Source organism: Crocodylus porosus, unplaced genomic scaffold (genome assembly GCF_001723895.1).
Source record: "Crocodylus porosus isolate Cpor-Errol unplaced genomic scaffold, CroPor_comp1, whole genome shotgun sequence".
In the NCBI taxonomy this organism is placed as follows: domain Eukaryota; kingdom Metazoa; phylum Chordata; order Crocodylia; family Crocodylidae; genus Crocodylus; species Crocodylus porosus.
In genome coordinates, this window is record NW_017728944.1 from 3,779,297 (window position 1) to 3,792,560 (window position 13,264).

Consider the following 13,264-nt stretch of genomic DNA (forward strand, 5'->3'; position numbering starts at 1 on the left):
CTTTGTGAGGTAGTCCCATGTCTTTGTTATATGGGGGTTCTAGTAGGAGGCCCATTCTCTCTCTCCCATCCCTGATATTCACAGGCCTTGTGTTGCAGAGGCTGTTTGGAGCAGCTGGAGTGGTTCTAAAAGGCAGGAATGGAGTGAGACAATATACAATGGCAGAGGCTCAGCCCCAATCTTTGTGTGACCACCAAAATTGGCCTAGTCCCTCCAGCAGTTTCCCATCACAGTGGTAGCTTCCCATTGCTGCACCCAGCCTGCACATCCCCATCCTCAGGCCTGAAGGAAGTCTCATAATGTCTCGGGTTGCCATGGCATGGAAGGGGAAGAGACATGCCCAGGTCACCCAGAAGGCCAGCGACAGAGCTGGGAATATAACTCACATCTTCTTGGTCCAGCACAACACTGGCTAGACTACCTGGGTGCTGCCTAAGGTAGTTGCGTGATTCCAAGCTGAGCAAAAAACCGAGACAGCACCAGTGGGGGAAGCACCTTTGGTCTGTGCAGCATTCACAAGGCTGTTACAAATAGCGGCTCCAAAGAAGCCTTCCTGATGAAGGCACAGGCCACATTCTGCTCTCAGTGCTGTGGTGAAAGCTGGGAATCAATTCACCTGGGAAGGTAAGCCACTGGTTCTCAACCTCATTAGGCTCTAAGCCCCCCTCAAAAAATGCCAGCTCTCTGCTTTCACACATTTGTTGACTATGGAGAAACAATAAGAGCAGTTCTTCTGTTACAAAGAACTCAGAAAGCCCACAATAAGTCAAATGTTTGTGACATTGTGGTTTCCTATTGGAAATCTCTGGGTTTGTCTTGGGACACTCAGAGGAGAGAATGAGGTGCAGGGCGTGGGGCCAGGGTAGGACTGATGGACCATTTGCTCAATGTTCTTGCCTGGGACTGGAATCCTGGCATGGCCCACACATGCCACGAACTACCTAGGTCTCCCTCTGCCCCACTGCAGAAAGCCCCATGCCACAGTTTCACTCTGACCACTCACCCTACCATTTGCTTTATTGAAAACCAGAGGCGCAAAAGAACAGGTGGGAATTCAGCAGGATGGATGAACAGCAGGGGTTGGATATGCAGAAGCTGTAGAGGGTGGGAGGGTTTCCCCTTTTCTTGCCCTTTCCCAGCCACCCCTCATAGAGGATGCTCCACCTCCTCGATGCGGGAGGAGACCACCTCACCATCCACCAGCTCTTCGATCACAGTCTTTATCCTCCTGGTGGTGCGGGCCTTGCTAGCAGCCTCTGTGAGAAGGAAAACAAGAGAGTGGGGCCGTGGGAGTTAACTGTACAGTGGGGCTCAGTGTAGGAAGGAACAGGGCGGCGAGCCATCAGAGCATCTCCACATGCACCAGGAGCCCAGCCACCCCAAGGAGGCCCAGCAGCAGCAGGCCAGACAGCCTTCCTGGCCACCAGCAGGGTAGGTGTGTGCCATTCTTCATCCCCTGGACCTCCTAGGAGTGATCAGCCTTCAAGGAAGGAGGCCTGTTCAGCACAGAACACAGATCTCTGACCAGTTCTTGCTTGGCCCAAATTGGTGTGACTGAACAATGCCATTCCCAGCAACTTTCTGCCATAAGCCAGTGACTCCAGTGGGCAGGTCTCCCTGGCACTGGAGCCAGCACTACAACTGGCCCCTTGTTGACAGCAGCTGCAGCAAGGCTGAGATTAAATGGGTCACAGTGCATGGCAGAAAGGAGATGCTGGGGGCCAGCAGCACCTGCTCCATTCCCCAAGGCCCTGCCCTGCTCACCAGCACCAACTTCAGTATTTATCCATAGAAATAAACAGAGAGAGGTAACAGGAGGGAGGCTCAGCTTAAAGGGGACCATTCCCCCAGCAAGTGGAAGCTTCTCCACCACCCCACTCACCTGGTGAGATTTCTTGCTTAGGTGACTTGGCCTCTGACCTGTAGTGAAAAGAAAGGATGCCTCACTTGATAAAGATGACCAGAAGGGCCACCTTCCCCCATCTCCTTGGAAGCGCTGGCTGTTCCACCTACACCCTCTTATCCAGCCCCAAATCTCCAGGGAGGCTGGGATTTTCCCAAAACAATCAGAGACCTGGACCCGAGCTCTGCAATCTCCCCCCAGAGCTACATGTCAGCTCCCCTTTCGCTGCTCATGACAGTAGCTGGTGCAGAGAAGGCACCAGCATCCCACGATGAAGAGTGGAAGGGGTTGTGGAAGGGAGTGGAGGGTCTTTGCCATGTGCTGTGCTCAATCTGCAGACCCTAGAAACCTGGACCTTACCCCCTCATCGGAGCTTCCCAGTTCCTTCCCTCCACCAGCTCCTCAGAATGCCATTTCACTCCATGGGGAATGAGTGCTTGTGCCACCCGCTGGTGATCTCAGGAAAAGGCCTACTAAACCAAGCTCTCATTTGGCTGTCAGTTCTGTGGCAGTTTGGGGCAAGACAGAGTTTTGATGGTGGGGTTGCTGAAAGGCTGTTATCCCTTTTGGATAATGAATGGAGAAGAGAACTGTTGCATGTGTCTGAAGTGAGAAGTCACCTTGCAATAGTGGGGTAAACGAGCCCCAGATTTTATAATGACAAGAGAAATACACATGATCATGGGTGGGCGGGCAGGGACTCTGTTTCTGGTGGCCTAGAGCTGGTATCTAAAAAGATGTGAGGACACAGAGATGGTTACAAAGCAGTGAAGGGAGCTGCAGAAGTACAGAGACATTGTTGTGGTGGCCAGCAGAGTTGAGATGGCAAGTGGCAGCTTCAAGGTGATTGGCAGAGCTCAGCCTACCTGAGCTAATGCTAGGAGCAGCAGCTTTGCTAAGTTAATCCAGAGAAACTTCCCTATCCTGCACCAAAGCTGCATGCACTTCAGCTAAGAGAGGTGGTAGAGCCATTTACTAGACGGTTCCTTTAGAGAATGGGCTGGGTCTGGCCAAAATTGAGACTTCTCAAACAGCTAACTATGAGTAGGGTATGATGGAGCTGGGGGGGCGCTATGTCAAATGCTTTATTAACCACTTGTGTGTGAGAAAGGATCGGGATTTAAGTAATTTGACAAGACATCCTAGGGACAGGCCACCCACCTGTTAGCATTTCCTTATCATTCTGGGTCCCTGTTCCAAGTGTATTCATGCTCCCTATTTCCCCATCCCATGTTGTTCTGTTTGTTTTTAAACCTTAAGCTTCCTGTATGTGAAAGAAAAAATATTCTTCATTGAGGTCACTCAGATGATAAAGCATAGTTTCCCTGGTTTCTAGCTGGGGAATTGAATTAGCATTTAAATAGTTTTAGACAGAGCCCCTAGATAATTGAACTTGGCCCTTTTCACTGCCAGCCGCTCCTAGCAGAAGAGTCATACTGACCATGATGACTCTCTGGACTACATTGGGTTCTCTCCCTCTTCTTCCTCACACCTTTCCCAGCCCTCCCCAGCCTATGGCTTCAGGAGCTCAGAACTGTACATCTCCTACCTGACCACTTGACCCTCAAGGAGATGCTGATAAGTGGCAATTTCCACCTCCAGCCTGGTCTTGAGGTCCAGCAGGTGCTGGTACTCATTAGCTTGACGCTGGGTGTCAGTTCTCAGTTGTGACAGCTCTGCCTCTTTCCCAGCAACCAGGTTCTGCAGCTGTGCCACTTCCACCCCATAGTGAGACTCTGTCTCAGCCAATGTGCCCTCCAGAGCTTCTTTCTAAAAGCAAGAGAAAGATGTGCCAAACTGTATGGACTCTATTCCAGCTCCACATGGGTAGGGGAAAACCCAGCCCTCTCATTTAAGGCTTTTCCAGAGCAGTGAAGGGAGGGGTATTGTCACACCAAGGCTGCTGGGTGTCTTGGGTAATGCCATCTGACAACTTCTTGACCAGGGATTTAGGGTGTCCCTGCAGGAAGAAGCCAAGGAGCCCACAAGGGGTGAGAGAATGCAAAGGCCATCCTAAGAGAAACAGCAGACTCCAGTTTGGAGCCTCAAGTCCCACAAGAGACAAGGCCCACCAGAGCTTGGATTCTGAGGATTAATATTTCCTGTGGGCCAAGATGGTGAGGCCTGTGGCCTACTGACCCCAGGTGATGCCTGGGGCTGGGGTGGACCTTCAGAAGTTTTTTCACCAGAGAAACCAGTACTTGTGTTTCAAGGGAAACGTTTTATGCTGAAGGCTGCAATAGCCTGTTCCAAATCCTAGTGCCATTACCCTTGGCAAGAAGACTGTCACATGACCTTTGCTTTCTTGTTTTTTCCTGGATCCCTGCATAACCACAGTTTCATGACCTTTCTGACAACACTCCTCTTAGTACCTTACAATTATGAAGAAGGAGTTGTGGTACCCACCATGCTCTGCAGTGTCTGCAACTCAATCTCGAGGCTCTGCACAATGCGCTTGAGTTCTGTTGCCTTTGTCCTGGCACCCTGGAGGGCTTCATTGCTGGTGGCGACCTCTTGAGTGAATGTCTCGCACTGCACAGAAGCAAAGGAGCTCAAGCCATGTACCTGGCAAGGTGGCAGGGGTGCTATCAGCAATGCCTTAGTCACATGATGCCCCCACTCACCAGGGGGACATTTTGCATCCTCTCTATTAGTAGATGGAAACAATATGGATGGGAAATAAGTGGTCTCAGGCCAGATGCGTCTTCCACCAAACCTCCCACATTGAGATGTAACGTGAACAGATGTCACTGAGAGAAGGTTATAGCATGAGTTTGTGGCTAGTTGCTGAGCCTCCCTTACCTGCTGCTTGTGCCAGGCTTCAGCCTCTCTCTGGTTCTTCTCAATTATACCCTCGTATTGGCCCCGGATCTTTGCAAGGGTTTTCACCAGATTGATGCCTGGACTGGCATCCACCTCCACACTGACAGAGCCTCCCAAGTGACCTCGGAGAGCAGCCGCTTCCTTTGAAAAGTAAAGGAAGTCATCATAAGTCAGAAAGAGCAGGAGGTGAGACAAGGGAAGGGATGGGGGACTGGCAGCATAGAAGATTCATGCACTGGCTTTTTGTCATTGGGATCCAGTCTTAAGCCGTGGTTTAGCTCAGGGGAGGAAAAGAGGATTTGAGGTTAGTCCCCAGAGGAAGTTTGTCCAGCTCATTATACAAGCAACTCTCCATGTGGTATGCAGGTGAGAGGACCAGGGCAGAGATGTGGGTTGGGAGTGCCCAGCAGATCTGTGCCTTGGGGGAGCAGAGGGCTGTGACTCAGGACTGAGAAGTACTGTGTATTGAGAAAGCCAAGGGAACCATTCCTGAATCCCACACCTGTCATCATGTCTTTCCCTTCTGTGAACATTAAAACTCAGATTTGTTCACTGAAAACATCAATTATAGTGATCCTCTTGGATCCCAGTGGGGTTCTGCAGCAACCTCACCTCTCCATGGTTCTGCTGGAGATAAGTCAGTTCCTCCTTCAGGCTTTCAATCTGCACCTGCAGACTGGCTCTGGCCTCTGTCAGCCCATCAAGGACCTTGCGTAAACCCCTGATGTCACTCTCCACACCCAGCCGGGTAGCCAGCTCGGCCTCAAACCTATATGGAACGAGCACAAGAGTCTGCATCCTGCTGACCCAGACACAGCTGAGTGAGTCATGGGCAGCTATGAGAAGAAAGTGTCCTGCTGCGCACAGCTGAGAGGGGTCATGTGAGCATGAGAATCTAGGCCAGGGTTATCCCAAGAAAACTAATAGTCTCCTGGGGTTCTCTGACTGCTGATATAAGACCAGAGTTCATCAGCTAAGTCTGCTGCCCTGGGGCTAAGCTAGGGTGGCCATCGGTCCTGTTTTATACAGGACCATCCTGTTTTTAAATCATTTGTCCCCTGTCTGTTTCTGAACAAGAAACAGACTGCAAAAAGTCCTGTTTTTCAGTTCATTGGTGGAAAGACATATCAATCATTTGTCTTTGAGAGTCTATTGGCTGTATCTAGAGGTAGGGTGGTGCACAGCCAGGAGGAGCAGGCTTCTGAGCCAGCCAGGGAGGGAGGGAGAGAAGTGGCCTTTTTTGTGGTGGCCCCACCCCTTGCTGCTGATTGGCCAGGAAATGGCAGCCCCACCCCTCGCTACTGATTGGCCAAGGAGAGGGGGAGTGGCCCCACCACTCACCAACTTCTGGGGATGCCTCAATGACCACCTTAGGTGGAGCAAATTACTGCACTCCTGAAGGCAGGAAGATGTTCCGTTGGGCTTTAAAGCATCACTAACAACTACAACTTCTTTGATGCAGACCCACCTCATTGTTATACAAATGTGCAGCACCCGGCACAATGAAGCCCCAGTCCACAGTGGTAGCTTCCCAATGCCACCACAAAACAAATCATAATAAATAAGTAGCATCTGCAAGAGCATTTCCTTTGTGTGAACAAATGTCTATTTCTGTGCTTGCACAGGCTGCATTTGTATTTTTTCCAGATGTGATTGCAGAGGTTGCTTTGAAAAGTTGGCCTTTAAAGGGAGCATGGGGTGAAGGAGGGGAAAGAGGATGAGGAAGGGGGTCTGGTAGAGATCTCTTACTTCATTCTGAAGTCATTGGCAGCTAACTTGGCATTATCAATCTGGAGGATCAGCCGGGAGTTGTGCATTGACTCATCCTGGATCTGCAGAAGGAGAAAAGGGGAGGTAGCTGAGCCCTTCTACTGCTTTCTTGGAAACCAAGGAGGTCTGTTGGGGAACACTTAGCCATCTCTTTTGCTACCTGGGCCAGAGCTGTGCTTTCAGATGCATGAACCTCACAGCACAGGGCAAACTTGGAATAGTGACTCTTTAAATCACATTGCCATTGAAAAGGAAATACATATGACCAATATCAGTATGATGGACATTTAACCTCTCCCAGCACAGCACCCACCAGATCTGTAAAGGAGGATACAGACCATCTGCAAGCTACTACTTCCCATGACAAGCTGCATTCATTTTTGACATTGGAAGTCAGACCTCATTTCATCAGAGATAAAAGAAATTCTTTTGATACTCAAGGAGATGGTGTAAGACTTTGTCTGTAATGACTTACTGGGACACAGAGGCAGTTCATACATCTTAGAGTGACCGTATGAGGCAGCAAACAAGCATCCCAGGTGGCAGGTTACCTTCACAGTGGTGCAGAATGAGGGGTCTTTAAATGGAAGCTGAGATGTAGGAGTAGCCTCCAAAGTGGGCACCAGCTTACCTTACCAAGGCACCCCAAGGCAGCACCTGATATTCAGTCCTAGCAATAAGAAACAGCAGGGATTGTCTCCCCCTGTCCACACACAAGCCAAAGGTAGAAATGGAGCCATAAGTCAAAGCCAGGACCTTCTCCCCATGCGCCCACAGTAGAAGGGTCAGGGAATCTCAGTACCTGTGATCTGAGTTCTGCAATGGTGCTGAAGCAGCTACTTGGATCATAGTGTCTGGCAAGGGCTTTTTTGACCTGGAGCTCCTGAATCTGCTGCTCCAGCTGCCCGTTGGCTTCTTCAAGAGAACACACCTAGCAACAGCAAGGAAGGCCAAGAAAAAAAACTGGGTGGGGAGCAAGAGATTTGGGGGAGGCAGTGCTACAGTGTCTGCTACAGATTCTGATAACAAAACCAAGGCAGCATCATTGACTCATTCAGGGCAAAAATGGGGATCTGCTACCAGAGAAATGCAGCTCCTGGGGAAGCTGTGCAATTACATGGTTTGCCAAAGAGCTATTTGTACACTTGGGGGCTGGGCTTCAAAATGGCCACAGCCCAGCCTCCAACCAAAGATCTAGAAGCCAAAATGCTGTGATGATGGGCAGTCTGGAAAATGAACCATCCTCTTTTCTTTTTTTTTTTTTTTGGATAACCTTACTCTGGCACATTCCAAACTTCAGCTCCATGCTTGTAAGTGGCATTTGTACAATACACCAGTCATTGTGCACACCTGCTACTATGTTTGCATGATACCGTTCCTGGTTGGATCCTAGGCACTGCCATAATGACAACAGTGACAACCGTAATTGTTGTTAGTTATGTTATCATACCAGTATTACTATGTTACACTATACTTATGTAGTAGTAATAGTAGCTGTTATTATTATTGCCCACCAGCACTAATGCTGTTCCCTTAACTAGAGCTTTGCTGCCCAATGGCTTTTATCTTCTCTCATATACATCCATGCGCAATCATGCATCATGTCAGATGCCTCAGAGTGAGAGGCCATGGTTATGTCTCTCTGCAAGAGACTGCACTCCAGACCCCAAATCTCAGCTCTGAAAGTCACTCACCCTCTCCAGGTAGGCACCCAGGCGGTCATTCAAGTTCTGCATGGTGTCCTTTTCATTCATACCAAGGAGGCCTATTCCACTAGCACCAGATCCAATGCCTAGTTCATAACTACCCCCTGGCACAGACTTCACAAGTGCAGCACTGGCAGAGGAAAGGCAACTGCCAATGCTCCCTGCTCCTCCATGGATACTGAGCAGCCCTGGTTGCAACCCTGCTGCACTGATCCAGTTTAGTCTGGGTCCTTGAGGAACGCCAGAGCAGAATAAATTGCGACTTAAGGAACTAGCCATGCTTAGGATATCAGTGCTCAAGATGCAACAAGGCTTATATCCTCCCCCTGGAAAGCAAAGGGATGACAGTGCAGGGCAACCCGTTGGACAGCTCCCTTATATAGAGGAAGGGAGAGGCTGGGCTAGGGGAGCTCACTTTTCCCCTATTGCCTGAGTACTATCCATGTTGTTTTCTGAACGGATGTTTGCAGTTGCCACAGAAAAACTCCTGTTGAGTTGCTTTTTCTAGTTTTGTCAGCCAAACTGGTCTGCAGACTGGCTTTGATCTTTGTCAGCCCCAGCTGCACACTTGGTGTGATCCTGCCCCCTGTGTATTTACTCTGCATGCTTCAGGGCATACATGGGTTCTAAGAGCAGTGGGATTTAAAATCCTGGAGGCATCTGAAAAGGTTGGGGGGGGCAAGTGTTCCTGGCAGGCCAGGAAAGGCACCATAGCAAGTAGTCAAGAGAGCAGTGCAGGGAGTACTGTGCCCAACTGCTCTGCCACAGCATGCCTAACACCCATCACCAGGCTACACAAAGGGAAGGTCTGCCTGCTAAAGAAACCTGGCCTAGCACCTCCCGGGTGTTGTTCCAGAGGTGAGAGCACCTCAGATGCAGCTTAGCATCTCTGCTAATGGAAAGGCATCTCAGGCCCATAGGAGCAGATTCTTTGTCCACTGGAACAGCCTTCAGCAACTGACATTTTGGCACCTCTGTGGCTGAAAAGGAGGAGAGCAGAAGGATGGCACGCATGGTTCCTTTAATCTGCACTCTCGTTACTGTGAATGCATGAATAGGGTTATGCCTGAGCATGGCACCAGTGTACCTGTCTGTCATTCCCAAAGCTTGTGTTTGTTTACATAGGAGCAAGAGCTGCATTGGCACATTTTGCCAGTGCACCATGCAAAATCCATTTGCAACTGTATCCTACAATGAAGAGAAAATGCCATAGGGCATCCAGCAAAATCTATCCCAGGAACATCAAACAGATGCCAAACTGGCACCCAGCTTGCATTCACATATTTCTTTGACCGCTTTTGGTGTCCTTCCAAGGACAGAGTTGGTTTGCCAGGAATTCCTTACTCCATCTTATAACTGACAGCCTTCAGCTTGCTTGTTTGTGAATCTCTATCTGGGGGAATGTGATAAGTGTATCAGACATTTGAAATGAACACCTTGCACCATCTGGTTTTTGGGAGTTGGCCATTCCAGTGAAAAAGTCCATTCATTGTCCTTAGCACAATTTCTTAGCATCAGCTGCACTTGCTTTATTTAAAACCCAGCATCTATTTGGTTCTTTCATCAGTTCTCATGCTGTGCCCCTCACTGCAGTATCTGGGAGCATATTAAGTAACATGATGCACTTCTGTCAGAATTCCCTTTGCTAATTAATGGTAATAAATGCTGTATGTCAAAAAATCTAGCTAAGTCCTGCAGCAAGGCCAGCAAAAATGAGGTCAAGAAAAGAATGTTAGAGAAGCAAATCTGGTTAGTGCAAATGCTCTAGCCTACAGGCCATATCTGAGCTGAGGAGGAAAAAACACAGAAGGCAAAAAGCTGGTTTAACTACTTGACTTCTGAGAAATATTCCAGGTTTATTCCAGGCTGAAAACACCAGCTGCAATGCTAAAAGGATTGGATATGTTTGTATAGAACAGAACTATTCCACTACTGCACGTTTCGGTTATGCCCTACCACTCCACTGGATGGCAGGTGCAACAGCTGGTATGGTAGAGACCCAGCACAGAAAGGGTTCATCTGGCTGCTGGCCTGTAGCACCTGTACTGCATTCCTCAGGGAGGAATGGATGTGGTAATGGGGATCCAGTGAGAGACAAGCCAGTTGCTGTGGTGCTGGGGGTACTGTTTATATTCTCAGCTCCGTGCAAAACAAGTGTTGGGTCAATGCCGGTATTTTCCAGTTCTGACTCTGCATGGGGCAAGAAAGGCAGCACACTACCTGACCACTGACTTTTGGAACACTTCTGGTGTGTACTATTGTCAAACTGCCTACTACACACCTGCATCCACTTCCATTGCTCAACACACGCAAGCAATGGGAACAGCCCAAGCCCATTATCATTGCTTCAGTCATTTACAACCAGAGACAGCAAAGCTCCCAAAAGGACGATGGCTGAAACAGTTTCTGCAACAAAGACAACAAAGCAAAGAGGGCCATGAGGGTTGACTGCAGCTCTGACTGCCAAACAGAAAAGACCTTCTTGGGGTATTATCAGCAATAATGGCCTACATCTGCAAATATCGTCAGACTCCATTGCACAAGCCCAAGGCTAGTGAACCTAGAGACACAGCTAAAACACCCTCCCCAACACTCACCCTAAAATATGCTGAAGAGTATTAAGAGGCTTGCAAGTGAAGTGCATTTCATTAGCTACTTTCTCCTCCATTATGCAGGCTGCTTTGTTCCTGTAGGGTTATTTATGCATGCTGAGCTAGTTTATCAGTGTTGTTGTAACTCCCAGAAGTCTCATTTGCCCCAATGTGCTAGTTACTGTACACACAACTAACAAACTACCTTGCTTCTGCCCCAAAGAGCTCACAACCTAGGGGTGTGATGACACTGATGAGAGACAGGAGATAGGTAAAACAGACAGAGCAGAGAGCAAAAAGGAAGTGCAGGCCTGTTATGATCAGCAGGATAAGCAGCAGTCAGAGCTCAACAATTGCAGAACTGTTTTCAAATGCTTACTAGGCAGCGTGGCATCATTATTTCAGGGTTGCACATGAGGGCTGATACATGAATGCTAGCGTGTTGGTGCAGGGATTTTTGCAAGTGTATGCCTGTGCACATGGGTTTGGTTCCTATGGGTGATTGTACAAGTGGTGAAAATTGCCCCTTTTTGTGATTTAACTGTGTTACAGTTTACATGTATGGGTTTTTTTGGCAATTTAAATGTCCTTTTTGCAATTAAAAATAAAATACATCCCAATGTATTTTACTTTGGATAGCCACGAATTAAACCAATGCATCCATGGATCTATTATGAGTGAATTGAAATTCACTCAATGACATGTAATGAGCCCCTTTGTCCACCAGATGTCGCTTCAAATGGCAGCAAATGAACAGGCATAACAAGGTTTACAACTGTATTTATCATCCCCTTTCCTTTCCTCAGAGCTGGGCAGGACTGACCATGCTGCTCACACAATGAGAAAGGTGCTGATTACTGCAGGAGTGTTGTCCTCACTATCGGGGGTCAGGGTCATGTAGGACTGCAACAGGTATCCATCCAACCATTGGCAGAGGTTGCGTGGAAGGCCAGGCTTGCCTCACACACCATCATAACTAAGTGTCCTGACCCAGGAGTGCAGTTGTGCCCAGGGCACCAGCAGAATTAGCAGCAGCAGATCATAGTGGTTTGGGCAAACTTCAGCTGCACAGAGAGGTTATCACACATGGCCCAGAGGTACACACAGCAGTGGCATGCTCTGGGCACATTGGTGTCACAGGGGGTGACTGTCCCCAGGGCACCTTCCCAGAGAGGCCCCCAGAGGGATGGTGGCTGAATAGCACCTGCAGCCCCATGCATCCTGAGCCCGGGCACCTATAGATGTGCAGCAGCAGAGAAGAGCAGTTGTCCTGCATGGGCAGATGAGGGGGTGGGGAAAAGGGTTTGGAGTGGTGACAGCAGTTACCTGTGGCCATCACCCAGCAAGATGCTGGCCGCAGTGGACCAAGCTGGGAGGTGGGGGGGGGGGTCATCTGGTGGCCTTCTGGCTGCTGGGCCTGATCAGTTGACTTACCATTCTCACTGGGCATCCCTGTGCACAGCCAAGCCCCAATCTGAGAAAAGGCAGTCGACAGCACTTGGTGCAGAGCATCTGACCTGTGAAATGTTGCAGAGTTTTACAAAAGGCTTCCATCTCTTGGTTCTGCAAAACTAACATCTGTACACGGGGGAGAGTCCAGCTCAGGATTGCAAACATCTCATGGTCACATGCTTAATATAAACATTATATTTAAATATAAAACTCAAAGTTTCTGTGTGCCTGACTTCAGGTTCCATGTGTATTCTGGCCAAAGGGAAAGATTTGCAAACCTTGATGGGCAAGCAGTTTCTTTTTCAATGAGGGTTATTATCCAGCCACTTTATTTTTCAGTGCGGACTATTATCACATACTCAAGCCAGGCTTCCTGGCTTTGTTCTCCTCATTTGCAAAACCAATAGCATAGTTTCATAGTTCGTTTCATAGTTGGTAGGGTCAGAAGGGACCTCAGCAGATCATCAAGTCCAACCCCCTGCCATGGCAGGAAAAAGTACTGGGGTCAAACGACCCCGGCAAGGTGTTCATCTAGCCTCCTCTTAAAGATCCCCAGGGTAGGAGCCAGCACCACTTCTTGGAAACTGGTTCCAGATCCTAGCCGCCCTGACTGTGAAGTGGCACCTCCTGATGTCTAGTCTGAATCTACCCTCTGCCAGCTTGTGACTGTTATTTCTTGTCACTCCTGGTAGTGCTCAGGGGAACAGGGACTCCCGCAATGCCTGCTCGTCCCCCCTGACTAGCTTGTAAACGGCCACTAGATCCCCCCTCAACCTTCTCTTATGGAGGCTGAACAGGTTCAGGTCCCATAGCTTCTCCTTGTAGGGCCTGCCCTGCTGCCCCCTGATCATGTGAGTGACCCTCCTCTGGACCCTCTCCATGTTGTCCACATCCCTCCTGAAGTGCAGCGCCCAGAACTGGATGCAGTACTCCAACTGTGGCCTGACCAGTGTTGCATAGAGGGGGAGGATCACCTCCTTAGACCTGCTTGATATGCATCTGTGGATGCATGACAAGGT

The 13,264-nt window shown here is 49.1% G+C and overlaps 1 protein-coding gene across 2 annotated transcripts; it reads right to left on the reverse strand.

Moving 5' to 3' along the window:
- Positions 1–999: 999 nt before the first annotated feature.
- On the reverse strand, positions 1,000–9,054 carry LOC109320340 (keratin, type I cytoskeletal 19-like). Of its 2 annotated transcripts, XM_019550387.1 has the most exons (9): positions 8,191–9,054; positions 7,299–7,427; positions 6,476–6,558; positions 5,339–5,495; positions 4,706–4,867; positions 4,310–4,435; positions 3,453–3,673; positions 1,883–1,920; positions 1,000–1,256 (listed from the first exon to the last, which is right to left on the reverse strand). In XM_019550387.1, the coding sequence occupies exons 1-9, from the start codon at positions 8,479–8,481 to the stop codon at positions 1,147–1,149; spliced, it is 1,317 nt and encodes a 438-aa protein (XP_019405932.1). In that variant the 5' UTR covers positions 8,482–9,054; the 3' UTR covers positions 1,000–1,146. The 2 variants fall into 2 exon arrangements, with proteins under 2 accessions (XP_019405932.1, XP_019405934.1); XM_019550389.1 differs by lacking the exon at positions 7,299–7,427 and having other exon boundaries at positions 8,191–9,050.
- Between the last annotated feature and the right edge of the window lie 4,210 nt (positions 9,055–13,264).

What these genes read in the sequence shown, in the direction of transcription:
- LOC109320340 (XM_019550387.1), bottom strand. Translation starts at nt 8,481, where the DNA reads ATGGCTAGTTCCTTAAGTCGCAATTTATTCTGCTCTGGCGTTCCTCAA. An exon ending in TGGGTGCCTACCTGGAGAGG is followed by an intron (nt 7,428 to 8,190) that starts GTGAGTGACTTT and finishes TGCTGTTGCTAG; the next exon opens with GTGTGTTCTCTTGAAGAAGC. An exon ending in GCCAATGACTTCAGAATGAA is followed by an intron (nt 5,496 to 6,475) that starts GTAAGAGATCTC and finishes CGTTCCATATAG; the next exon opens with GTTTGAGGCCGAGCTGGCTA.